The sequence below is a fragment of the Odontesthes bonariensis genome, chromosome 21 (genome assembly GCF_027942865.1).
Source record: "Odontesthes bonariensis isolate fOdoBon6 chromosome 21, fOdoBon6.hap1, whole genome shotgun sequence".
NCBI lineage: Eukaryota > Metazoa > Chordata > Actinopteri > Atheriniformes > Atherinopsidae > Odontesthes > Odontesthes bonariensis.
In genome coordinates this window covers 15967265-15993352 of record NC_134526.1, presented here as the reverse complement: position 1 = coordinate 15993352, position 26088 = coordinate 15967265, and the positions used below count along the sequence as shown (strand labels likewise).

At 38.3% G+C, this 26088-nt stretch overlaps 1 protein-coding gene and 1 pseudogene across 3 annotated transcripts; both read left to right on the top strand.

The window, feature by feature from the left end:
* The first annotated feature begins 3107 nt into the window (after nucleotides 1–3107).
* Nucleotides 3108–12567, top strand: ccp110 (centriolar coiled-coil protein 110). Of its 3 annotated transcripts, none has more exons than XM_075454406.1 (14): nucleotides 3108–3292; nucleotides 3985–4198; nucleotides 4947–5075; nucleotides 6158–7346; nucleotides 7541–7662; nucleotides 7789–7963; nucleotides 8548–8654; nucleotides 9755–9871; nucleotides 10030–10131; nucleotides 10212–10328; nucleotides 10678–10751; nucleotides 10852–10917; nucleotides 11020–11079; nucleotides 11503–12567. In XM_075454406.1, the coding sequence occupies exons 2-14, from the start codon at nucleotides 4052–4054 to the stop codon at nucleotides 11576–11578; spliced, it is 2481 nt and encodes an 826-aa protein (XP_075310521.1). In that variant the 5' UTR covers nucleotides 3108–3292; nucleotides 3985–4051; the 3' UTR covers nucleotides 11579–12567. The 3 variants fall into 3 exon arrangements, with proteins under 3 accessions (XP_075310521.1, XP_075310520.1, XP_075310522.1); XM_075454405.1 differs by having other exon boundaries at nucleotides 3982–4198; XM_075454407.1 differs by lacking the exon at nucleotides 3108–3292 and having other exon boundaries at nucleotides 4081–4198; nucleotides 4952–5075.
* A 2650-nt stretch (nucleotides 12568–15217) lies between these two features.
* Nucleotides 15218–25955, top strand: LOC142371818 (nuclear GTPase SLIP-GC-like; annotated as a pseudogene).
* Nucleotides 25956–26088: the final 133 nt, after the last annotated feature.

Here is a 26088-nt window from a genome sequence, read left to right as displayed (position 1 = left end):
TGGAGACAAATCAATTGATATTCCAAGATTTATTTATTTTTGAGTTTCTAAATTGAAAACAGGATTTAAAAAAAGAAGTAGAAACTTATTTTCATTTCTGAGGTTAGGTCTTGACTGGTTTCATATAAAATGTTATTGATTTTTAGAGTTGATCTAATAGAAAATTGAACTTGTTCTGGCAAACATTAACTATGCTTAAAGGATTGTTGCTTAAGGATTTCAAATAATTATGAACTGTTTTGTCTGGATAATTGCCGTAACTAATTAAAAATGGGCATTTAATGAAGTTTGGCATTGTTTATAGATCATTTAAAGAAAGACACATAAATAAAACATAAAAATGCTTCTTCATTTGCACTGATTGAATAGGCTGTTTTGTCATTTTGCCCTAAACTTCAGTTAACTTATATTTTTTGCTTGAATTAAACACAATATGTGTCTACAGTTGGCTGCATGGTTTTCAGTGAGTTGTTTTAGGCTGCCAGACTGTGTTGAACCCCACAGTGATTTGAAACCCCTGTTCAAATACCAACAACCACTCAGACTACAGACAAAACCTGCATAACTGGACTCTTATTACGTCTGAAATGTCTGTGATGCAATCCCATTGTTCCTGAAATCACATGACCGCACAATGTGAACAGGAAAATGACAGAGGCTGTGCATGGTTGACTTCTGTTATTGTGTTCGCTCAGTGTACGTGTTTGGTCTACAATCAAAAACCATGAAAATCGTTATATTTGTAATGTGTATATGCCATCTTCTTCCTGTGAAACCTGTAGACACAGATCGCTGTAAGTAAACTGAACACTCCAATAACGTGTTTTCCTTCAACATGACAGAATTTGTATTATGTTGGTGTCTGTTGGCTTGTAGCTCTAGCCTGTTTTCTTTTCATCAGACTCCTACTGTGAGAGCTGTCTAACAGCAGCAAGAGGTATGTTGGAATCGTCTTGTATGAGAGCATGTTAATGGTGTCTTATGTCCAAGTACCATAGGTTCATCCTATGACTTTATATTTTCTTTAAAGCTTAGACAGCAGTTAACAGTGTATGCGTTTTGCCTGACAGAGATGGATAAAGCCATGAAGGAAGTCCCAGCTGGGAGAAGACACACAGTGTTAGAGAAGCTCCTCAGGGGGCAGTTATGTGACAAACTTCTAACTTACAACCATCCCCATGTTCCGAAGGAGAAAATGAAATCCTCTTGTAAACACTTGTTTGGTAAGACCAGGATGGAATATCAGTGGATTTACAAGGGAAGGTATTTGTTGCAGTCTAATCAATAACTTACTCACAAATCACCCATTCAGATTCTCACCACGACCAGTTCCTTGCTGCGCTGGTGAATGAAGAGCCGAAGAATCTGGAGATAGCCCTGTGTTATGAGCAGTCCCATGCATGTGTTGGTGTCAGACGCCAGGCTTTTGAAGTAAGCTTTGCATATAGTGGCTGCTGTGAGACATGGAAACATCCATTTTCAAGTACAGTAACTAGACTAAACCCTTCCTATCATTTCTCTTTTGACAGGATTCCAAAGCCACTTTCACAGAAACTGACATTGATGCTTTACTGCGGGACAACAAGGAAAATGTGCGCATTGCTCAGCCTATAACTGCAGGCTCATCTGCACACAAAAAAGATGAGCTGTGAAACTGGAACAGCCTTTTGCTTGCTACAGTGTACTGTTTACTACTGGGTATTTGTATGCCACGATAATAAAGGAAATAATGAAAGATATGATACTATCCAGGGTCGAACATTTTCTTTGAATTGTGAAGGAAAACTTGCGAGCTTGAAGGTTTTCTTGTCTGATTTAATAATTTGATACAGCAAATTTCAGGAAAGCACAAAGATCTCAGAACCAGAAACATCCGCCGAAAGCTCAATACAGAGCACAGAATGTGACACTGTGTGACACAGAGTTTCATTCTGCTCAACAGGGCACATGTCACCACTCAAAATGCTCCCTACACATACACAACCAACAAGGACACTCTTTATTTAAAACATATGAAAACAGAAGCCCGTTTATCTTTACAGCCTTGACAGAAACAGATAAAAGGACCTGTGCTTATTTCCAAATGACCCACAAAATACTCTGATATGCGCTGTCTCATACAAACCTTAAAAGGTATATGCAAACATTTTCTGTTGGCCACATGTTTTTTTCACACTTTATCTATATATTATATATATCAACTTAGAGACACTCCACGAATGAGGATCTAACCAGTGTTAACTCATTCCGGAACAAACATCTGAAAGCTTACCACAAGATATCGGAGAGCTGGATTGGTAACAAAGCTACAGAATTTGTCTGTGCCAAAATAACGTCCTGACATATTTTGGACTGCTCGCTCATCTCTTGTGGTCCCAGTTTCAGCACCTTGATAAGCAGTTTGGCTTAAGAGGTTCTAAATGATCAACCAGAGCTCAACAGGAAATAAGAGAATGTTACTTTGGTTTTAGTGATAATCAAATAGCTTATATGTCTAGCAAAACATAAGTACAATTACATATTTATCAAAATGAAGTCAGGCTTTAGAAATAAATCATTATAACTGTGTTATTCTTATCTGCAAGGCCCTGACATTCCAGGCTCAATCTGACACTTTTTATGGTAATTATTGTAGTAATATGTTGGGCTGTAATTTAACTGATAAATTACCTGTTTAAACTGCCTGGATCTGCTTTTCTTTTGGGGATACCACACTCTAAACTGAGGATGATGCGGAAAATGCCCAAATTAACTTGAATTAACAGATGCTCATACAACTGTACGTAGGCCTTAAAGATGCCAAAATATCATTATGGCACCACTGTGTGTACATATCAGTGAAAAACCATGTGGGGTACGGTTAAGTGAGGTGATAAATGTAGCTGAGATTGATGTTAGTGTTAAAAAAATAAAAATTGTTCCATTTGTCTCATCTCCACATCCTTTGTGCTCCTGTGGCTTACTTGCAGCCTTATTCAAACATCGGAGTGAAGGAATGAATAACAAACCGCTGATCAGGGAACCCTCCAAGCAGGGAATGTGAGCAGGTCGCGTGCATCATATTGGAACGTGGCCCGCCCGCGTGCTGCTGTTACTAGGAGGCGCTGTTGGAGCCCGGAAGAGTTGGAAATCAAGATGATGATGATGATGGTCAAACCGCGGTTGAGAGAAGCAACGCCAAAGTCGTTGCTAAAGCCGCCACTTTATGCTTCTCTGTGACTTCAGTCTTCGTCTGACACTCGCCGTGAGGAGAAAGGAAAAAAGGCAGGGTCGTTTTTTCTCTGTTGTGCAGGTATGTAAACGCACGGAGTATCAGCTGTCATTCCGCACGGCACATCTGGACTAAAACATATGGCTTCAAAAGATACCGAAAAATGAAATGATTTCAAGCTATGTACAAAGGAATGGATAAGCTTTTTGCGTCGTATCGAGGTCCACAAAAGGAAAGCATTCTCACCTCCAGCCACTACAATCAGGTAGCTGTGGGGTTACAGAAAGAACGCTTGGTTGAATTCTCACCGAACCGATGGATTATAACGTGACAGCTAATGACACCAACGGTACAAAGGCGTTTTTCAGTGTTTTTACATCATTCATAAGCAGCTGTGCGCTCAAAAGATAACGCCCTGCCCATGACCTGCCTGCCCAGAAGGGTCGGTATTGTCAACTGCTGACAGACATTTCAGAAATAGAAAAGTGTATTGATTAGACACGCTCAGACATCCGTCTGCATTTTTCATGAGACACGGAAACGCAAACGAGTCACCAGCTAAGTCTAATAGAAAGGAATGGCAGGAATGTGATGAGTGTGATAAAAACATAAGGGCAGACAGACCCTCTTTTGTTGTGGGTGATTTGTCCTGTTTTTCCACTCACAACATGAGCCCAGCTGCTTTCCTCTGGTCGGACAAATCCAGGACGGTTAAACCTCACATGTCTGCACCTGTGTGATCTAATCCCTAATTCTCTGTTTAATTTTAGCAGCTGGGTGACGACGAGCCTACATGGTGTGGGTTTCCTGCCCAGAGAGTGGATGTGAGGGTGTCCAGAGATGGAAGGCTACGAGGAGTTCTGTCTGCGGAGTTTGGCTTCATTGCAAGAGGAGGGGAAATTCAAGAAGAATACATGTGAGCCACTGTGTTCCCTGAAGGCTCGCTCCGTCATCTGCTTCCATGGAAGAGCTGCGCTTTCGCCACTGGTAAGAAAGAAACATACAAGCCTATGAGAGCCAGTGACACAGGAGCAAAACACAAGATGAAGATAAGCCATCAAAAGTAGACTGAAGCCACAGATAATGGAGCTAATGTTTTAATAGGCTTTTAGCAAAAAGTACAACTCTTTTAAGTTATAAAACTATAAATATGTATGCGAAACCCACTCAAAGAGTTCTTTGTAAGACCTGCAATTTAAAGCATTTCTGATAAACAAGGGCTGCCATGACCTAATAGATCTCTTCCACTACTGATGTAGGGCTTGTCCTTGCAGGGAAAGTTTGTGGGCACGATTAAAATAGCATTCCTCTCTGGGGAGCTATCTCCAGGGTCCTCACCTGTGGGGTTCCTGCTAAGTCAAAATGCCTGCGATGAGAAAAGTCTATTAAATCAGCAGTTGGCAGGGAAAAGAGAGAGAAGGTCGTTGATGATGAGCAGAATCAAGGCTGTTTGAAAAACCCATTTGCTCGTGACTGCTGACAAAATGAGTTTTTCAGGAAGAACCACATGACGAGAAGGCCAGTGTGAGGCCCTCCTCGATGCAAACGAAGATAGTGCAAAAATAAACTAGAAGTAGTGTTACGTCTTTCAGTAAACCAAAATAAACTTCATTAAAAAAAAAAAATTTTTTTATGTTAAAAACAACAACATGAAAAGTTAATCTCCAGGACTCTGGGAAATAGCAGAGGAGATGCACATTTCTACATGAACAGTAAAACGTATTTTCTCTCCAAGCTCAGCGCGGAGCAGCGGGCTGAGATGTGTGGCCACAGACTGAAGGCGATCCAGCTGGAGCTCGACAGACACAATCACCAGAGAAACAAGCTTTTGGTCCATGTGCAGGGCATCCTGGATCAAGCTCAGGTCAGCAGCACTGTGTGGTCAAGGTCACGGGTCGGATTGGTGGAGGAAGTACACACAGGAGAAAGAGAAATGAGATGTTTGAGAGTGCAGTATTGTTATAGGGGATGTGCCTCATCCGCTTTTTCACTCTGTTCACCAAGAGCGACAAGACATGTTTAGTCATCTTTTCCAAAAAATACAAATATCGAATATATTCATATTCATAGAAAATAGGTCTGTGTGTCAGTCTCACAGTATAACACAAAAAAACTGATTTACAGTCTGTCTCGCAGTCGCTGGTATTTTATTTAACTCTTTTCCCAGTGGGCTGAGCTATTTTTGCTGTAAAGCACTTTGAATTGCCTTGTGTACAAATTGTGCTCTACAAATAAAATTGCCTTGCCATGGCTTTTTACTTCATCATAGCCATGTTTTTTGTCTTGATATCTTTAAACACCACGTCCAAAGCAATGAGATTGACTTGGTAATGGTCTGTACATCTTTGGATCAGGGCGTACAGTTCTGTGCATAACCTCATAACGGGAAATAGGTGTAAGGACACACTGCTCACCATGCCGAGACATGCCAAGGGTTCGGCTAATAGCTCTTGAGGAATCACTTTGTTCGTGCAAAAAATAGAATTTCATGTATGTCAAACTATGTTATTTTGGCTTTTTTTTTTTTTTTTGTTGATGCAGTTATGGAAATGGGAACAATTGACAGTTGTCTGTTATGTGTAGACACCACTGGTTCATCCCTTGATTTAGGAACCTTTTTTTCTGCTTGAATGATTCAACCAATGTCCAAAGAAAAACTTCAGAAAGTCTGGTAAACAAATTCAAAATATAAAGACATGACAGGGAGACCAAGACTTTTCCAAAATGCTGTAGTTTTTGAACTCGTGCCCCTGCACACCATCTGATGGCTTTAAATTGAAATAATCAAGATGTTTTTTTAAATATTTGAATCAAAGAGATATATCAATTAAATAATTATATATATATATATATATATATATATATATATATATATATATAATTATAGCCATTTTTTACATCATCCTTCATTTTCACAAGCTCATCTTTGCTTATTATTTTGTGCAGGTACATAAAGTTTCAAGTAAAGAAGATGACAAGCAGGCAGTTTCTAAATCTGCGACAGTTAGTGGCTACACCCTGGTGACTGACTCACCCGGGCTTTCCAGAAACCCTGGATTTGGTCCTGAGAAAAATGAACCTGTAAATCCATGCTCTGAGACCCCCATCCTCAACGGTTACAAGGCAGAGAGGGAAGTGAATGTGGAGAAGCAAGAGAAGAGCGATGAGGAGGAGGAAGAGGACGAGGACATTAGTTTGGACAGCCTTCTTAGGAGATCAAGGGAATATGTGAAGAGAGAGCAGAGTCAGCATGGAACAAAAGCTGTCCACACTATCAGCCAAACCCCTTCACCTGAAGTTGTCAAAGAGAAGAAGAGCTGCAGTCCTTTGAGGGACACGGGTGTTGAGTTTGGATTCAGTCTGCACCACAGCCCGATTGGCCCACCTCCAATCCATCATCCAGCTTTTTGTGACCCCAGTCCTCAAAAGTCTGTCTGCCTCTCACCTGGTAAACCAGACCGGTATGCTTGTCTTCCCAGTCCTGAGTCCAGCATTAGTCCTCGTCCTCACAGACGCAGACCACGGCCGGTATCCACTGGGAACATTCATATTTCGTTTCCCATTGGCCCAGGAGACCTTATCCCTCGAAGCCCAGGAAGGTCAGTGGAAGGTGCTAGTATGGCGGATTGGGCAGAAGCTTTGTCAGAGGGCTCAAAGTCCACCATTCAGTGGGGCTCCGACGGGAGGGACAATGCTATCAGGAATGACAGCCGAGGATCCAGTCACTGCGATACCAGTCCGGTGCAGGAGCATGAACACCTTATGGGGGCTTCAGTGCCCAGCTCAGTGGCACATTGTGATCACCTGGCTGCAGGATTTCGCCGGCGGTGCCACACGCTGGACAGCCAGCTGAGTTCCCACCAGTCTGTGGCTGAGCACGTAGACCGCAGCCAGGAAAGGGTCCCTCGCTTCATGGCAGGTGTTACGCGGTTGGCTCCAAGTCGGCACACCCCTGCAGTCCCATTAAATCAGCCATACGAGGTAGAGAACCCCTCAGCATCCCTGCTCAGGCCCCGTATGACTCCTGACACAGTCACATTTAGGATGGAGTCTGATGATTTTAAGGGGCAAAGCAATGGCAGGAAAACGCCAACCATCCTGGGAAATACAGCTGAAACGCTGGTCAGTAAGACAGGTGAGTCCGTGTTGAGTCGCTCAACAGTTTAATTTGCTATTTCTTTTTTTGTTAGTTGAAATTGTGTTTTTCTGATTGAAGCTATAGAGACTTTCCCATTGCAACCTCTTTAGATAAATAAAACCTTGAGGTGTGAAGTATTTATCCTGAAGTATGAAGTATTTTTCTCCATCAACATTTATCTACATCAACAGAGGAGGCCCAGTGGCGAGCGCAGGCTCTGGAGGACATGCAAAGGCGCCTTGAGGAGGAGCATGCCCTGGAGATGTCTCAGCTCCTCGCTGAGCAGGAGAAAGAGCAACAGCACCTTCGTCTGGTCAGCACTTAGAACTTAGAATCACACAGTATATATGTATGCATGTTCAGTATATGGTTGTTTTACTTCATTCCTGTTTAGTATTTAAAAGCAGTGATTTTATAAACACGATCTGTTTGTGTTTAGGAGCTTGAAGAGACAGAGAGAAGACTGAAAGAGGGATGTGTGCGGCCTCTGAGCGGGGATACTTGGGGTTTGAACTGTAGGTCTGTGAATGGCAGCTGTCCTATCATGAGCCCCTCCTGCCCAGGACTAAGTCCTACCCACACACCATCCGAGCGATCACCTGGACACAGTATAGGTACCATTTCACTTACTGCTGTGCTGCAGATTGTAAAGCAGTGGTTACAAGGCTGCATGGGCAGATGTAGATGGCTAGCACCGTGCATTAACTCATTAAGGAAACCGGGCCAAAGGTAATGTTGGAGCTCATTGCTCATATTCGTAACTGTCTGGTCAGCCATTTATTTGAATATATGAATTGATACAATCATTGTAAGGATTTAATAATTGCAGTTTCTATGCAATTTCCCCACAGTTATAGATGCTAAATGCTAACAAAATCATAACGCAGAGGACAGTTTGAAAAGCAGCATAACTTGCATTATAGACTGTTAGACACCTCACATTTGATCCACTTAACGGTTATTTTATATTTTACGTAATAGAGACGGTGTCTTATTAAGAAATTTCAGACAAGATAATGAGAGAAAAAAGATTTTGCCGCATGCCTAATTACAGTGCAGCATTCAGAAGCTGTAACAGTAAAACCGTTTTCCTGAAAACTTTCACCAAAATAGCTGTAACTGATGTGGTGTGAATGTAAAACCAGTTCTACAGTAAATGCTTGTTTACTTTCAAATTGTGTGGTGTTTCTTCTTTCAGCTTTTCCCAGTCCTGGACCTTCTAGTGTGACCTCTCCCTCTGTCCAGCCTCCTGTTTATCTGTGGGGCTCCACTCGGCAAAACAAACCACGGGCACGGCTGAGCCTGGTAGGTATAAACCAAAAGAGACTCCTACTGAAGTCTTCATACGTCTTCTCCACAGACGTATGACTCTGTATACAGAGGCTTGTAATACGTTCATTGCCAAATGAAACATTAACATGCAAACTCAAAGCATTTGAGCTCAATGGCTTCCAGGAATGTGGATGGATGTGTAATCTCTTTCCAAACAACAGTGCTGACATCGGCAGTTTATGTTTTGATATATGCAGTCACACCATGCACAAGTGGGTAATTTGCAATTAAAGCAGAACGTTTAGACTCTCTAACCGTCTTCATTGTATGTTTCTAGTTTCTTCAAAGGCTGAGAAATTACAGTTTTAAGTTTCCCAGGAACCCCTTGGGTCATAAGACTTTTTTTAGTCAAAGCTTTATGTCTGAATGGATTAAAGTAAGTGTTAGTTGCTCGTAGCTCATGAAACGCTCCACCGATTATTATCATATGGTAAGTTAAGGAGTCTTTTTTTTTTTTGCTTGTGTAAATAAAGTGCAATTTCAATCAAAGTGTGCGTTGTACAACAATGACCCTCTCAGCAAAAAATGAACTAATACATTAGATTATTGCATCCATATTTCTCTGAACTACAAGCAGTCTTTTCTTGTTTGGCAGCAGGATTCTCTTCAGCATGAGAAGAATCCAGCTTGCCAAGCTTCAGATATCAAGCTTGTGGCAAAGAAGCAGTTGTTTGGACCAAGCCAAGCTGCCAGTATAGAACCAAGCATCCCATACTAGTAGCTGCTGGTCAGTTTAGGGTTATATTTGCAGCTTTTTTTTGGCTGCTCTTTTCACAACTGATCACAGGTTGTTTCAAAGGTTGTTAATCTGACTCGGTGAATATTACTTGTGATTGAGTTTTTCCAAACACTTAACAAGAATGTCCTCCCTGAAGGTTCTGTTTGACAAACCATTTGCCACGCTACATTAAACAAAGTCTTTTCACAAAGAAGAAAAAAGTCCACAGAAAGTAACTTGTGGGGTACAGTTACATTTGGTGTGAGCCTTTGTTCGCATAGCTTTGCTCTGTAGAATTGATTTATCTTTCATTTTCTTCTCATCCTATCGTGTACTGGCTGTGTGTGATTTGCAGGTTCTGACCGCAGAGCAACAGAGAGCATTCTGTCGAATCGGCGCCATCATTCGCGGCTTCCTCGTACGCAGACTCCTCAAAACAGAGAAAGTCAAGCAACTGCGCCAAACTGTTGTGGTGAGATCGCACTCTCACATTCACGCAACAAGGGTGCACAATTCATTGACAACACCAACAGGAGCTTTTTGAATTTTGACTTAATCAGTTCACTGTGATGTTTGTAACTGGGGAAAAATGTACATTTATAAATGTACACTGCATACACGTGTCTCTAGGATACACAGGAGTTCATCCGCTCCTTTCATACTGAAGCGGCTCAGAAGAGAAGCACCTGCTCAGCACAAGATGTCTCTCTGCAGGAGAGAGTCAGAGCCCAGGTATGATTATGTAATTACAGTCTGCAGACAGCAGAGGTCCTCCTCTCCTTGTGTTGATGTATGTATTTTATATTCCACAGTTACGTGCGGCGCTTTATGATGTCCATGATATCTTCTTTGAGACGCCTTTGGGGGATCGCTTAGCGCTGCTGCAGCAGGACAGGGAACTGCGGGCGGAGAGGAAGCTGCGAGACCTGGTACAGCCCTTTACAGTCACTTATACAAAGGGAGGCGACTTTTGTTGCTCATAAAAGGAAATTCAGGCATCTTTTAATTTTTCTTTGTCTTTTTACTCTTTCTTTGTGAGGACTAAAGTAAGTTTATGAAATGAGGAGCTAATACCGTAACTTTCAAGTTGATTTATTTATATTAATGTATTTATTGATATATATTAATCGGGCATGACCATAATCAGCAGGAGGTTTATTTATATGACTCCATAATAAGTGAGTTTTTTTTTAAGGAAAATTGTTGTGCCTCATAATGTGCTTTGTCTTATGCTGCCCATATCAGTGCCTCTATCATAAATGTTATTGTTTCTGGCAGGAAAAAGCAAAGTGCCCCAAAGAGAGAGTGTTTTTTTCTGCTGCCACACAGAGGTCTCTGGACAGGAAAAAGAGGTAAAATAGAAAAGAAAAAAAACAACTTTCCTTGATCGGCAATTTTTTTGGAGAAGAGCCACTGATCTACTGGGTTTTCGTGTGCTTGGTTCCCCTTCAGGGTCGGTGAATCCCCAGCGCAGGTCAGAAAGACGCAGCACAAGCCAAAGAGCCCCACCACCAACAGGTTTCAGACTTTGTTACGACATTTTCTTTAATGTAGCGTTCTCTTTATTTCCCTGTCTTTGTGTTGTTTGTCGTTTATCATGTTTTTTTTTCTCTTTATCAGAGTTCAAAAGCCAAATCAAGGCCCAAATTCCTCTGCTCCAGGCCAGCTGAACCGCCAGGGGTGATTTTGTACTTCTATATATTCAACATTTGCTTTTGTTGCCAGATTAGACCGTAAATTAAATAATTAATGAAATATTCAGTTGGATTGCTCTGAACAGCTGATCATATGTGAATTTAACCCACTGCTGTGCGTTTCTGTCTGTGAATATGGAAGTTCTGACTTGTGTTGTGCTGAAAGTCATACAACAATGTTACATGGTCCAACCCGGTCAAACTGCCATAGCAAAATGTTACAGAAAAGCATAAGGGGAGAATTCACACATGACACTGACACCTTCAGTTCCCACCAGATTAATGGAAACCAGAGCTTGTGTAAAAGGGGCTTCCATCTTATGAAGTATTGATATAGTGCAGTTACATTTCTGTTACTGATATGCATATTATAACACATGGATGCATGACGGTGGCTGTTTGTTTTCAGGAGCTGGTACAGAAAGACTCCAGAGGAGAAAGTCAAGCGCTCTGACAGCCTGAAGAAGCAACACTCTCTGGGTTAATGCATGACCCAAAATCACTGACCTGTGAACTTGATTTTTTAGTCTTTTATTACAAACATTGCACCACTGAAACCCTTGTCAGCGCTGCTAACAACATGACTGTTTTCAGTCTACTGTCTGAAGTTCAGATGATTGTAGTCACTACCACACTTTAACCCACTGAAATACTCTGTCGCAGTGCTACTGTTTGGCCTGGTGCCACCTGCTGATATCATTTTGTGATAAAAACTGGTTGTTTGTCAAGTGATTGTCTGTATCTATTAACTACGCTGGTGTTTTTGACGAAGAAAATAAAAGTAGCCGCGCTTAAATGCAAGCCAGAAGAAGGTCAAAACTAAACGGAGACGAGGTTGCTCCGTGCCTGAGAACAACGCCTTTGCTATCTGTAATATTTTAGCATGCTTATATTTATCAGCTGTGTTCATAACACGAAGTGCTTGTGGTGGTTTAGATTTACAAATGTCAGTTTCACGCTGATTGTTACATGATGTAGGTGTGTAAATGAAATTAGATCTGTTTGTGCTCAAAGGCTTTGAGTACGTTTGTGTGCTTTATAGAGGTGCTGGTTCTGAGTTTACACCACTTTGAGACATTTCAGTGTGCTTTACCATTTTGCTTAAATCAATGCCTGAGATGTAAATACGGTATATTTGTTTACACACCGCAGTGCTGTTACACAATATGATTAGATGCATAACAGGTAGGCTATGTGATTACAGTTTCCTTTTGAAGAGTAAAACTAGATTAAATAAGGCCTCTTAATAGAATGACTATGACTATAAACGCGTATTATCTGAGCACATGTTAACGAAATGGTGTAGTCATTTGTTCTCTACAATGCCAAACCCATATCATACATCTGCATCAGTGTGGTAACGATTTCCTCAGACATTACTGTGATGTCTTTTAATAAAATGTTTGTTTGTTTGTTTTCCAATACCACTTTGTCATGTTTTATATGGCCAGAATAAATTCTGAATTTATCCACATTTATTTGGACTTTTTGGTCCCTGGTGTAACGTTGAGGAATCTGACAGTTTTTTGTGTCTTGGATAGGAGATTAACCAACTCTCCTTCAGCCCAAAGTAGGCCTTCATGCAATTTCACTGTTTTGTGGTGATAAGAACATTTTCTTTACTAGGCTGCACTAATCAATTATATTAACCAGTTATCTCAAGAAAATAAAATTGTGATCTTGAGATACAGTCCCAGCCGGTGTCCATCCAGTTCTCATCCAGTTTCCAGACAGTCTCCCTTCCTCTGGACTTACTTTTCACTCTTACCACACCCATTCATGCAATTGTGGTGTTTTACCAGGGGATGGCGCTGTGTTGACAAAAACACAATCGTTTGCTGAACACACCTGACGTATCACAATCTAATACCTTGTACAAATAACCCTAAACCAATTTGACAGACTGTCAGGATTTAATTTCTACACATAGTGTGTAGTCACTGTTCCAGAACATAAATGTCAGTTATTAACCAGTGACACACCCAAAACACAAAGACTTGTGTGAATAGAATACAGTTTATCCAGAAGTGAAACTAAACGGTGCAGGTGGTGATGCTGCAACCGAGGGATGACAATTCAAAATTAAAAAATTTTGAAGTTTTTTTAATAAAAAAAAACATCAAGTAAATGGAGTTTATTTCTTTGTGTTTGAAACCTTTCAAATCTTTGCATTTCTTTTCTTTCTTATACAAAGCAATCATGTGTACCCCGCCTCTCACACAATGACAGAATTTTTTCATCTGTTGATACACAAAGTGTGACAAATCAATAACAGTCTTGACATTTCTCATGTAGGTATTCAGAACCACAATAAATAATACTTGGTAAAAACACTTGTGACACCTTCAGGGTTTTCATTCTAGAAGCTTTCTGAGTTTTTCTGAAAAGCATATAGATTGGTCAAATTCTTTTTTTCAATAATGTGATGCCGGCATAATACAGCAGAGTGTGAATCTTTTTTAATGGTGTCTTAGTAAAGTCTTTAATATGATAGAGTGTAACTTTTTCAATTTTAGGGATACCAAAGAAACAGCAGTCTCCCAGTCGATGAAGGGAGACAAACAGGAAAATCTGTATTTGGAAAAAACAAACAAAAACAAACAAAAAAAAACAAATCAGTATAAAAGTTGCAAATTAAAATACGAGATCTTTTGGGACACAGGCATATAAATCCAAGTAAGTACCAAACAAACATGGCTATAAGCTGCGAAACTAAAGGTTAAAGTAGAAATAAACAAGCTGGAAAAACTGGCACGTGAAACCACTGGACTGACAACTAACAAGGGGAGGGGCAGAGCTAAGGGTACAGTTAAAAGTAATAAAATAGGTCAAGTAAGCCAAGGCAAAGATCTCGCAAGTTGATTTAAAAATAAATGCAATCCATAAAAAGTGATCAAAGCTTCATAAATGAAGCTAAAAGTCCACACCAGAAGCCAAGCCGGCATAAACCTCATCCTGAGAGTAAGCAACCAAAAGCAAGATTGTTTCTTGATTCATGATGTGTCTATACTTTGAAATCAAGTTCTCCACTGTTTGATACTACTTTGAATCCTTTTTTCTCTACCCTCCCTGCACTGAGAAAATGGTAGTATAATCTTATAAGCTCAAGCAGTATATTTACTTTTAGCATGAAAGCAGGCCAAACTGGGGCCGTAAACAGAATTTTATTCATTTTGAACTTAATATTATGCTTAGTTCATTTAGTTAATTTTTTCGTGAAAACTGCTCGTGACAACTTTTTGATCTTTTTTAATTGGGCTGCCTGAATCAAACATCATTGTGAGAATAACTTGAACCCGAGCACGATGTTTGGTTTTTCTGCAGGGCAGAATTGTGTAGCACAGTAGAAACCTGGGGTTCATTTTGGATATTGGGTGGAACATTTTATAGTGTTATTATACTGTCTCTTGGTAGCTTTTATCTGCCAATCAAAATCTCTGTAAAGACAACACAGAGCTGCTGACATTACATTGTAATTTTATAACCTGAACAACTTAATAACACAGTAGTACACAGATACAGCTCAGAGGATGCATGACAAGTTTCGGAGGTGCAGCTCGACCGTTAAACTGAACTCGCTCTCTGGGAAAGGGGGAAACACCACCAAAGAATGTGAACCAGTGAAGACATGTTTGAGTAATTAAAAAAACAACAACAACAACATTCACAAACCTCAGTTCACCACATGTACAGCTTAATAGACACATAGAACTTTGATATGTGGAGTCCTACTGTGAATTTAAACTCTACTTTGTATAGATAATCCTTTCAATGACTTTGTTTTGTCCAGTAAAACACAACTAAACTTTGGGCAAACCAACAGGAAACTTTAGGCTATCTTCAAGAGCACCTCTTATAGTGTGATTTATCTATTCTTCAAATTCACTTTATCCCCTTTTGTTCATTAATGATAAACTAAATTTCCTTTCATTTATCGTGGTTATATATCTCTACAAACTCTGCTGCCATTTCACATCCAGCCACTCCCATCTGCTCAGCAGTAACCCTACACCTCCCTGCTCCTCTCAGTCACCTGACGTCCCACACCCACTTTCTGGTCTGTTCCTCTTTAAATAATCAGCTCTTTTATATTTATTTATTCCACTCTCCCTCTGTCAGAGAGTGAACTTCGCCATCCACAACGTGCCTTCATAGAATATTTTGAACTTTGAAACTTTGCCGTTTGTCCTTCACACCTTCTTACAGATCTGTGCATCTCTGGTGACTTTACTCCTCCCTGCTTACCTGCTTTTGTCTTCACGGCTGTCAATAACAGGTACTGTAAAGTGTTCTTATTTATCTAAATCTTTAAAAAGATAAATATGCCTATAATTATACCACCCATTTAAGGCATTACTGATCATAGAATAGAATAGAATAGAAAAATACTTTATTCATCCCCCAATGGAGGAAATTCAAATCTATATATACAAATCATATCTGTAACTGTGGCAATATTGGTCTATTATAACTTTAAAATTCTTAATTTCTATTTCAGTTCTTGTTCATGGATGATTTTGTTCGTAAGAAACTAACTGAATGGGATCTAAGCGAGTTTACTGAAAGATTTCGAGGTAAAGCATTAATGGATTGCTAATACAACCATTCCATTACTGGTCTCAGACTGAGCACACCTGGAATTGTAACATTAACATCTGTATCCATAGCTACCAAACTTTGTACCTAACTGTGCATTTTAATTTCAGTTGAAGAGATTACTGAGAAAAGTTTGTATTGCCTTGAAGATAAAGGAATAAAGGAATTGATCCCAAAACTGGGGCCAAGGGCAATATTTGTGAAAGAACTTGAGAAATTAAAGGTAAAGTTCTGTGCTGAAGCTTTGCTGCTAATTCCTCTTGTAAATCAAGATGATTACAGGAGATATTCTGCAAGATTATGATTGTATCTAGAGAAGCTGAAATCAGCATTAACTAGAAATTTACTAAATTATTTGCTGTGGTTGATTTGCAACTATTCTTTTTTGTCTCTAGAAAGAAAAAAAAACAAATCAGGAGAGAAAAACAGCGTCGAAGAATGAACTTGAGAAATTAAAGGTAAGGTTCTATGCTTAAGCCTAGTTGCAAATTACTCTTATAAATCCTATTATGCAGACAAATGCTGTGACAGGTCATATTCTTTAAATTCATGATTGTAACTAAGAAGCTGAAATCAGCATGAACTAGAATTTTCTAAAGTCTTTGCTGTTGTTGATTTGCAACTGTTTTCTTGTGTCAAGAGAGACAAAAACCCAAATCAGGAGAGAGAAAGATCTTCAAAGAATGAACTTGAGAAATTAAAGGTAAAGTTCCGTTCTGAAGCTTTGCTGCTAATTCCTCTTGTGAATCCTTTACAAGGGGCTTACAGGACAGGTTCTGTAAGATTAACTAGAAATGTCCAAAGTCTTTGCTGTTGTTGATTTCAAATGTTTTCTTGTGTGTAGAAAGAAAAGAAACCAAATCAGGGGAGAAAAACATCATCGAAGAATGAACTTGAGAAATTAAAGGTAGAATTCAGTGGTGAAGATTTGCTGCTAATTACTCTTGTAAATCCTACTATGTTGTCAAATCCAAATACAGGTCATATTCTGTAAGATTGTGACGATATCCTAAGAAGCTGAAATCAGCATGAACTAGAATTTTCTAAAGTCTTTGCTGCTGTTGATTTGTAACTGTTTTCTTGTGTCAAGAGAGACAAAAACCCAAATCAGGAGAGAGAAAGATCTTCAAAGAATGAACTTGAGAAATCAAAGGTAACGTTTTTTGCTGAGGCTTTGCTGCTAATTCCTCTTGTGAATCCTTTACAAGAGGCTTTCAGGACAGGTTCTGTAAGATTATGATTGAAAGAAGCTGAAATCAGCATTAACTAGAAATTTACTAAATTATTTGCTGTGGTTGATTTGCAACTATTCTTTTTGGTCTCTAGAAAGACAAAAACCCAAATCAGGAGAGAAAAACATCATCAGAGAATGAACTTGAGAAATTAAAGGTAAGGTCCTATGCTAAAGCTTAGTTGCAAATTACTCTTATAAATCCTACCATGCAGACAAATGCTATGACAGGTCACATTTTGTAAATTCATGATTGTATCTAATAAAACTGAAACCAGCATGAACTAGAATTTTCTAAAGTCTTTGCTGTTGTTGATTTGCAACTGTCTTTTTGTCTCTAGAAAGAAAAAAAAACAAATCTGGAGCTCAAACCCAAATATTCTGCTCAAGTAGGTCTAATAGTGTAATGCTGATCAGGCATGTTTTTTATATGATGGATTAATTTATATCTTAAAACTGATTTTTCTCCAGTGAAGATTATATTGATATTTAAAGAGTGAACATTTTTGTATTCTACACAATTTCTCAGAGTCATTCTAACAAGGTGTTCTAAATTAAAAAAAAATGTACATGTTCCGATACAGGTTTGGCAATCCACAAGTGATGAAGGTGAGACACATATTACATTATTGATAACACACATCTGTATTTGGAAGGCAGCAACCTGTTGACTTGCCATAACTCTTTCAAGAGCATGTTTCATGATAGAGACCCAGGCAACGATCTTCTGTATATCTAATCATTTTTAGTCAAACTGGGAAAGCGAAATGTGGATCTTCAGGGCGAGTGCAAGACAGGGCAACCGCCAGCTAAACGGCAGCGTGACTCTAGAGAATCAGGTATTCATTTCTTTTCTAACTCTGGTAACCAACAGTTGACTTGTGGGGATTAACTATAGAATACATTTTCTTTTGTATTGCTACTTTCTGCCTGTAAAATAGTCACAAAACATTGACTGAGATAATTTAATAAGATCAAAATGAATGGACACTACAATTGTACACTGCAATGTACGGTAAGTGTAGTTCCGGTCCAGATTCGAGTATATATATACATATATATATGGCTCATGGTTCCTGTTTTATAGTTCTTCAGTTTTACACCAACAGAAGCGACACTGTCTGAAGTGAGAACTATCATGAGAAGAGTTCAAGCGAGACTAGACAACCAAGACAAGACAAAGCTAAATGATTTCCTGAAGTGAGTATAAAGTTTATCTTATTTGGTGTGCGCTAGATCTGCTCTTGACTATTTACCAGTTTCACAACAACTGTGAGTTTGTGTTACATTTAAATAACCATTTTGCAAAATGATTTTAAAACATCTCAAGACAATGACAAAGGAAATCGCATCAAAACTTTAAAGAAGAATCTATCAGAGGTGTAAGTGATGATAACTTCAAGCTGTGATGCAGCTCATGCCAGTAAGGTACATAGCTTCAGAAACCAGTCCTCTTCAAGTCAGAGTTGTTTTGAGGAACTTTAAAAACTAGTCTCTCCTGTGATACACCATCAAGGTTACTTATAAATGATGCAATTACTGATTGCGAACTGAAGACACAGATATGTCTTTACATTGTGGTGGGTGCAATAATTGTGCTGTGCAAATAATCAAATAATCAAATAGGAGACAGTATCCAGACTGGTTCAAGGATGATGGCAGCCACATGAGGGTAAAAGATATCTTCATGGTGCAAAGTAGACAAGAACTATAAAAGATTTACGTTGTTAGCGGAGCCAAAGTTAAAATTCCTGCAAGTGCAACATCACTGAAGCCAAAAGGCAGTTTGGAGTGCGTTCACAACAATGTTTGAACATTTTGTCTTTTTTACTTTTATAATAAGCTTTCAAGTAAAAGGGAAGGTCTGCAGGTCATTAAAAGCATCTTATACTCTGGAGAAAGTCAGGTTCGGAGAGATAATTTTTTGAGTTATTAATGATTTTCAGGCTTGACCAGATCCAGGTCTTAAGATCTACCACTGTGAGTTAAAGGCTTTATAATCATCCACTAAGCTGTGAAACAGCAGGCCTGAGACATTTTCAAGTGAAAATGAAAAGTTATAAGTGATAAGTCAATGCGTAATTGTGTCCTGTTTCAAATGCATGTCGGCATTTAAGGCAATGTTAATGTAAAATAACTGCATGTAATTTATTCTAAATTATGTTCATTGTTCAACTCATTCAAGTTTATGCAAAGTTTTCAGGTGAATCGGTTAACCCATATCTAAACTTTTAATAGGGATAAAATCAAAGATTTGAGGACCGACAAGAGGGAACTTATAGGAGTATTTGGTAGAACTGGAGCTGGAAAGAGCTCCTTGATTAACGCTGTCATTGGAGAAAAGGATCTGTTGCCCTCCGGAGAAGTCAATGCATGTACCTCAGTCATGATTAAAGTCGAGGCTAACATGGACAACCTGAATTATGAGGCGGACATTGAGTTCATTACAAAAGAGGTAAAATGAAAAGTAATTATGTACATTATCTTTTAAAAGCTAACAGCTAATTGAAGAGTGAAATTATAGCTGCAACCATACAGTTGTTTTTACAGTAGAAGTCATGTAATGAAAGTAAAAAGTAATTATTTATTTTTTTTAGGAATGGGCTGATGAGTTATGGTGCCTGCAACTTTTACCTGGAAACGATACACCCCAGGAAGAGGAAGATGATGAAGATTATAAGGACATTGTTGAAAAGGTGTCAGCACTGTATGGAGAGGAACACGGACACCCTGAAGAGCTCATGGATTACAAATACTTTGACGAGATTCCGGAATTTCTCCATTCCAAGACAAAGAAGTTAAAATGTGGATCAGTAAGATAAAAAAAAGCTTAAAAGTTTGACGTCCATGTGTTTATTCATCCACTCTTCTCTTTCAAATTCACTTGATCTTTACTTAGATTTAGACACTAAATTCATTCATAGGCTGGGAAAAGATCATGCTTTAGACTTATGTGAACTTTTCACAATGTTAACATCCCTTTAGGGTACACAATTTTGTAAGTTGTCTGGGTGAAGTGCCAACATGCACTTGTTAACCTAGAAGTCTCTACATGTTTGAAACGATGACATAGGTCATAGTAATTGCCAGAAAGAATAACGTAACACACTTCTTTATCTTTTTTAAACTACTTTTTATACAATATTATATGTAGAATGTACTGATTGAATAGGCTCAGTGGATAGAACCCATGTTAAAATGACCCTTTTTTTTTAACATTTATAAATGTAAACAAGTCTTACAAATGTCTGAAATACTGCTGGCTTGAAAAACATCACATTCTTGTGTTGTTCTTTTTATTGCTTCTTTTCCCCCAGTTGGGCATACCTTAATGTTGAAGCATGAAGAATTATTCAAAATTCATTTTTACAATTCCCTTTAATGTTAGTGGTTCTGAGCTACCTTGTTTTCATCATAGGAAGTTATTTCTGAGCATGTGAATGAAATAGCCTTGATTTTCCTTTGTTCTTTCTCAGGCTAAAGAGCTGTCCCAAAAACTTCTCAAATACACAAGAAGTGGCTCAAAACAAGGAGAAGGTAAAGAAGTAAAGAGGTGGTATTGGCCACTGGTGAAATGTGTGACTGTCAGGGTGCCAAAGAAGGATATTCTTCAGCATGTCACACTTGTAGACCTTCCGGGAAATGGGGACCGTAACAAGAGCAGAGACAAAATGTGGAAAGGGGTAATTTATTCTTGGGCACTACAGGTTATTGCATTGTTTAATGTGTAATACATTCTGTATTGTAGAACTAACGATTATCTATTCTAATAAGTATGTATGTATCTCTGATGTACTTTCAGATTGTTGGAAACTGCTCTACTGTGTGGATTGTGGCAGAAATCAATCGAGCAGCATCAGAAAAAGAGTCCTGGGACATCCTGAATGATGTCAGTAGCCTCATTGGAAATGGTGGCGAGTGTCGGCACATTCACTTTATCTGCACTAAAACTGATCTTTTTACAGCCTCGGAAGATATGTAAGTAAAATGTAATATGTAAACGCACAAGTTAAACAAAGCATCTTAGACACTGCATATGATGGCCAAGAAGTGCATGTTAGCAAAAAATACATCACATCACTTTTTCAATGTACAGGTAGTACTTGTAAAATATAATTTTTTTACAAGGGAATTTGAAAGATTTGGAAAAGGCTTACTGTGATGCCTAAACAAATTATTGATCTGTGGCTTAAGCTGTTCTAATACAAGGAACTCTTCTCTGGCGTTTGTCAATATTCCATGAATTACAGACAGTTCACATCTGAGCACACCTTGTGGGACCACTCCTGATTATCCACTTTAATGAGATCAAGGAATTGTGGCTATGTCAATCACCAAAAGGCCACAACCTTAATAAAACACACTTGTCACACCTTCAGTATTGCTCACCCAAAACAGCAACTTAATCACTCATTTCAGCTCAATTCCTACAGAAAGACATTTGTAAATAAACTGAAGTCAGCTGAACTTGAAGGATTTTCCTGTTACTATTACCAAAATACATGTTTGTGTTCAGAAAACTTATTTGGAAAGCTTAATGATGTGCTTTAATGAATATCTTTTCTTGTTTTCAATGCAAACGTTTGCATTCCTTTAAGAAAACTGGATGCCAAGGCAGGAGTGAAGAAAGAATTCAACAAGCTGAAGAAGATAAAAGCAAGTTTTATAGACTGACAGAATATCTCATGCAAGGTTTGTTTGCATTTGAAAAAGTATGTTACAACCAAAAACTTTTTCGTTCCTTTTTCAGAAACACTTCAGTGACGACTGTTTCGAAGTGTTCACAGTGAGCTCCACAGAGTTTCTGAAAGAAAACAGTCGAAATCTAAAAGGCACCGGTAGGTGAATTCTTCATATTCTGAGAGAAAACTTATAGCATGTGATCGTTTTATTCAACTTTGTAAATAAGGTTCTGTTTTTACAGAAATCCCAAAGCTTCGTGGATTCTTGCAGAATCTGAATGACTGTCACTCAGTGGCATTAAACTACGTGTCTGGAGCTTACGGGATTCTCTCTTTGATTCAAGGGGCCAGATATAAAAAAGTGGTGAGATCAAAAAATAGAAAATGAATTCACTGTCTTAAGCAGTGGTAAATATAATTAATTTTTTGCTTGAAAGATGACCTCTGAAAAAACGTTGCGCTGTTGGTATGTGACTTTCTAAATGTTGGTTACATCACATAAGCTGATTGTTAAAACATAACCTAATGAATAGGAGAAGAAAAAAAGTAATGTTGTTTGTTTTCTTATTATATTTCAGGCTGGAAAAAAAACTTCTGTGTCTGAACACCTCGAGAGAAAGTTAATGTCTCAACTTGCTAAAGTCCAAAAAGAAATGGACAAAGCCTACAAGGTTTTTGAGACATGTCTTAGTGAAGGAGTGGAAAAATCTGTTGAAAAATGTTCAAGAAACTTGAAGTCGGCCTTGTATCCTAGCGTATGTATTTTGGTAATAAACGTCCAGCTAATTTTGACTTTCTGCGAATGTGTGTTCAAGAATGTTTTTCCTTTTTTTTCACAGAAAAAATGTGGCAGTGGATTTCATGGGACACTGAGATGTGTTGTCAGGAACAACGGCATCTATAAACCTAAAAAGAGACGTCAAATAAACTTGAACATGAAGTTAGCTTCATGTCTGACTAACAGCATTGATGAGGAATTCAGGAAGACCTTCCCGTAAGAAGTGACATTGTTGCACATTAAAAGTATTTGTTGACCCATTTTCAGACTATGAAGCATACATGGAATTAGTAAAAACTACATGGATGTGTTTCTTTTATACAAACATTGATGGGTCGTGCTTCCAGGAGGCAAACTGCAGCTGACAGTGATAGGATTGTAATTCTGTAATAAACACACATTTTCATCCTTTGTCAATTCTTTATGACTTAATCATCAAATTACTCATACATAAAACCGTATTTAATAGTTCAGAGTTTTCATATAGACTTCTGGAATATGTAAGTTGGCAGTAATTCAGAATGATTATCCCAGGATTTAAGACATTGTTTGTCGTTAACAACTTCCATTCGCCTTTTTAGGCAAATGGTAAACTGTGCCAGCAAGTGCTGCATTCTGCCCCCTGGTCGTGCATGCGCCTTTGTGATGATGTTACAAAGAAACCCATATTATGATCATATTTAGCTATTGAAATACAAATGTGTTCAGTATTCTAAATTTTTAAACTTTGAAACACATTTCAGAAATGAGGGAAAACGTGGACCATTCAATGGGGTGATCAAAGAGTTTTCACTTGACACAGAGGGGCTAATGAAGGAATACAAAGAAGTCAAACTACAGCTGGTATTTCTCAAAACAGAGGTAAATGATGAGAAAAGCACCATCTTGTTAATCGCATTCTTTCGGCTGAGATATTCTTTGAAAATTCAAATGCTGTTTCAAGAGTGCTTTAACGAGAGTGCTTAATTGACTACTTTTTTAAGTGGAATCTGAAGAGATGACGATGTTTGAAAATGCTGAGCGCACTTTTCTGATCTCTCTTAGGTTGAGAAAATGAAGAAAAACCTGAACCTGCTCATACGTGACAGAAAGAAAGTGGTCTACAACAGCCTGATGGAGAAAATCGAGGAAATTATGCAAGAGTGCTACAAGGGTAAGACAGAATGACATCACAAATATTTTGTCACCATTATAAAAGACATTTACATTCAACGTGACTCCATGAAAACAAAATTATGCAAAAATCTGTGTCTTGTAGAAGCAGCAAAAGCAGAAGGGAAAGGCATGCTGAAAAAAATGAGGGAAACCATGGAGAGGCATGTACGCAAATCGGAAAACATCATGTTCGACCAGGCTAAAGATGTTCTGCTGAATCAGCTGAAAGCCTTGATGGTATGTCACATTTTGTGAATTTAAATGAAGATGTAGGAAAAAGGAAAATAATCTGCTGTTCTGCACATCCACGAAAGCTAATCCTTAACTAAAATAACTGCAGACATCGTTGGAATTCTAAACGGTTTGAGAAAACAGACATAAACAGAAAAATCTATAGTATGTTGAGGATGTTATAGTATTTTTCTTTTTACTTTGTACATTCAACGATGGATGGCTTGCTTTATAGCTTGTTCAGAAATGTTACTGTCCATATAATTTAAAATAGTCTCTATCATCTGTTTTGCACATATACCCATACTTGTGATAATTGTAACCTCATTCTTCATATTACTAATGTGTTTTTCAGACTAATTAACTTCCAAGTTGCCAGTCGTAAACGAACGTATTCAGCCAAGAAAATTGAATTGAGACCCCACATCTAATTCAAGCTCTGTGATCTTTTCCCATTGTCTTGCCTTTAATAGGCATCTCCATAATTCATATCCATATGGTCAAATATCATAACTCATCTCACCACACATATTCACCATTTATTTTCCTTCCACACGATACAAATTCTCACAACAAATACACTCCCACGCATTTCCTGCTTTGATTTAATAGTTTGTCTGCTAAAATGCAGATGATTAATTAACGTGATCTGTTGATCTCAAACACACATTTTGAGTGTTAAACACTTTGATGTTAAAAAAGGTGGACATCCTGAACACTTTGGAGAAAACCTTGAAGAAATCAACTGAGCTCTCATTCAGGACAGACGACCATTCAATCCCAGGTAAAGGCAACATATCGAAGAACAATAATTTCTTCAGAGAACATCCTATAAATATTGCTCACCATAATTAATGATCAAATTTTCAACATGTGCTTTGTTGTTTAAGATGTTTCAGATGATTTCCTGGAGGTTGAGAAACTCTATTATCAACTAAGAGGCCGTCCTGCAAAACAAACAACGCAAATTGGGTAAAACATTTGTAAAAATGTCTGCATATTTTGATATATTTTGTCAATTGTTTTTGTCCTGACTAATGATAACAATGCTTTTATTTACTCCAGTGCTGATGTGCCCAGTAGCTGCACTGACATATGCAGTTCAGCAAAGCAGCCGGTCAACATAAGGCCAAAAATCAAATTATAAGATTCCACTGTGAGCAGTTTTCCTTCTCTCAGTAAAAAAAACTAACAAAAAAAAAAAAAAAAACAGCAGAAGCAGCAGGTCACTGACTCAGAAAGCTGTCAGAAAGTTGTCTGGATTCCATCTCAAGTTGTTATCTAAACTCTCTGAGTGTTGTTTTATGTACTTTTTCTTTCGTTCTGTGAAATGTATATTTTAGTTTTTTGTAGGACATTTCTGCCTTTTATTAATTCTAGTTGTTTGGCTCCGGTAATCTTGGTTAATTTCTGTTAGATTTCTGGCTCCTGTGTCACACCTGGTTTCATCTGCTGATTACCTCAGCTGTCTTCCATTTGTTAAATATCCCTCAGTATATATTCTGCTGGATTTCAGTTCTTTTTTGCCAGACCAGAATGTTTGTTGTGAGCGCAGGTCATCTGGTCACTTGTGTTTCCGTTAGAGTTATAATAATAATGATATATTTTATTTATAAAGCACTTTACATCAACTTAATGACCTCAGAGTGCTAAATGTTAATCAGTCCATTTCTGTTTTTAGATTTTGTTGTTATTCTGTTCAACTCTACTTCCCATTTAGTTGAGTTATTTCAATAAACCCTTTGTTTGTTCTATCGTTAGTTCCTTACCTTCTTCAACATGCCGCTTCACATTATTTCTTCAGTCTACTCTAATGTAAGGAGCACTGGAGCTATTATTTCTATGCATGTGGTACATTAAAACCTTAGCTCCTTGACATAGCACATCATGTGTGTTGGACCTTACATATACTTTAAGCTTTTGAACAAATTATTTTCCATAGATTTTTCGTCAAGTTAAAGGTTTCTGTGGGTGTTCATGAGAAATGAAAAGACAAATAAATTAAATCTATAAAATATTCTAACTGGAATCTTACATCACTGTCATGATGATCTATTTTTCTTTCTGATTACATGCAGTCTGTACTGCCTTTTATGCATTTGATATTCTGTACTTCCTCTAAGCTGTTCGTTAAAGTGTACATTGAAGCTTCCTTCATTTTAAAAAGATTAAATATTACTGAACACATACTTGTGTCTTTTTTCTTACTTGAAACTTTGAATGAAAAATGTCATTGTCAGTGTTGATTTTCAGAAAAGAAAAAAAATCTACACTGGCTATGCATCTAAGACCATTTTTTACCTATTTTGGACCAAATAAATT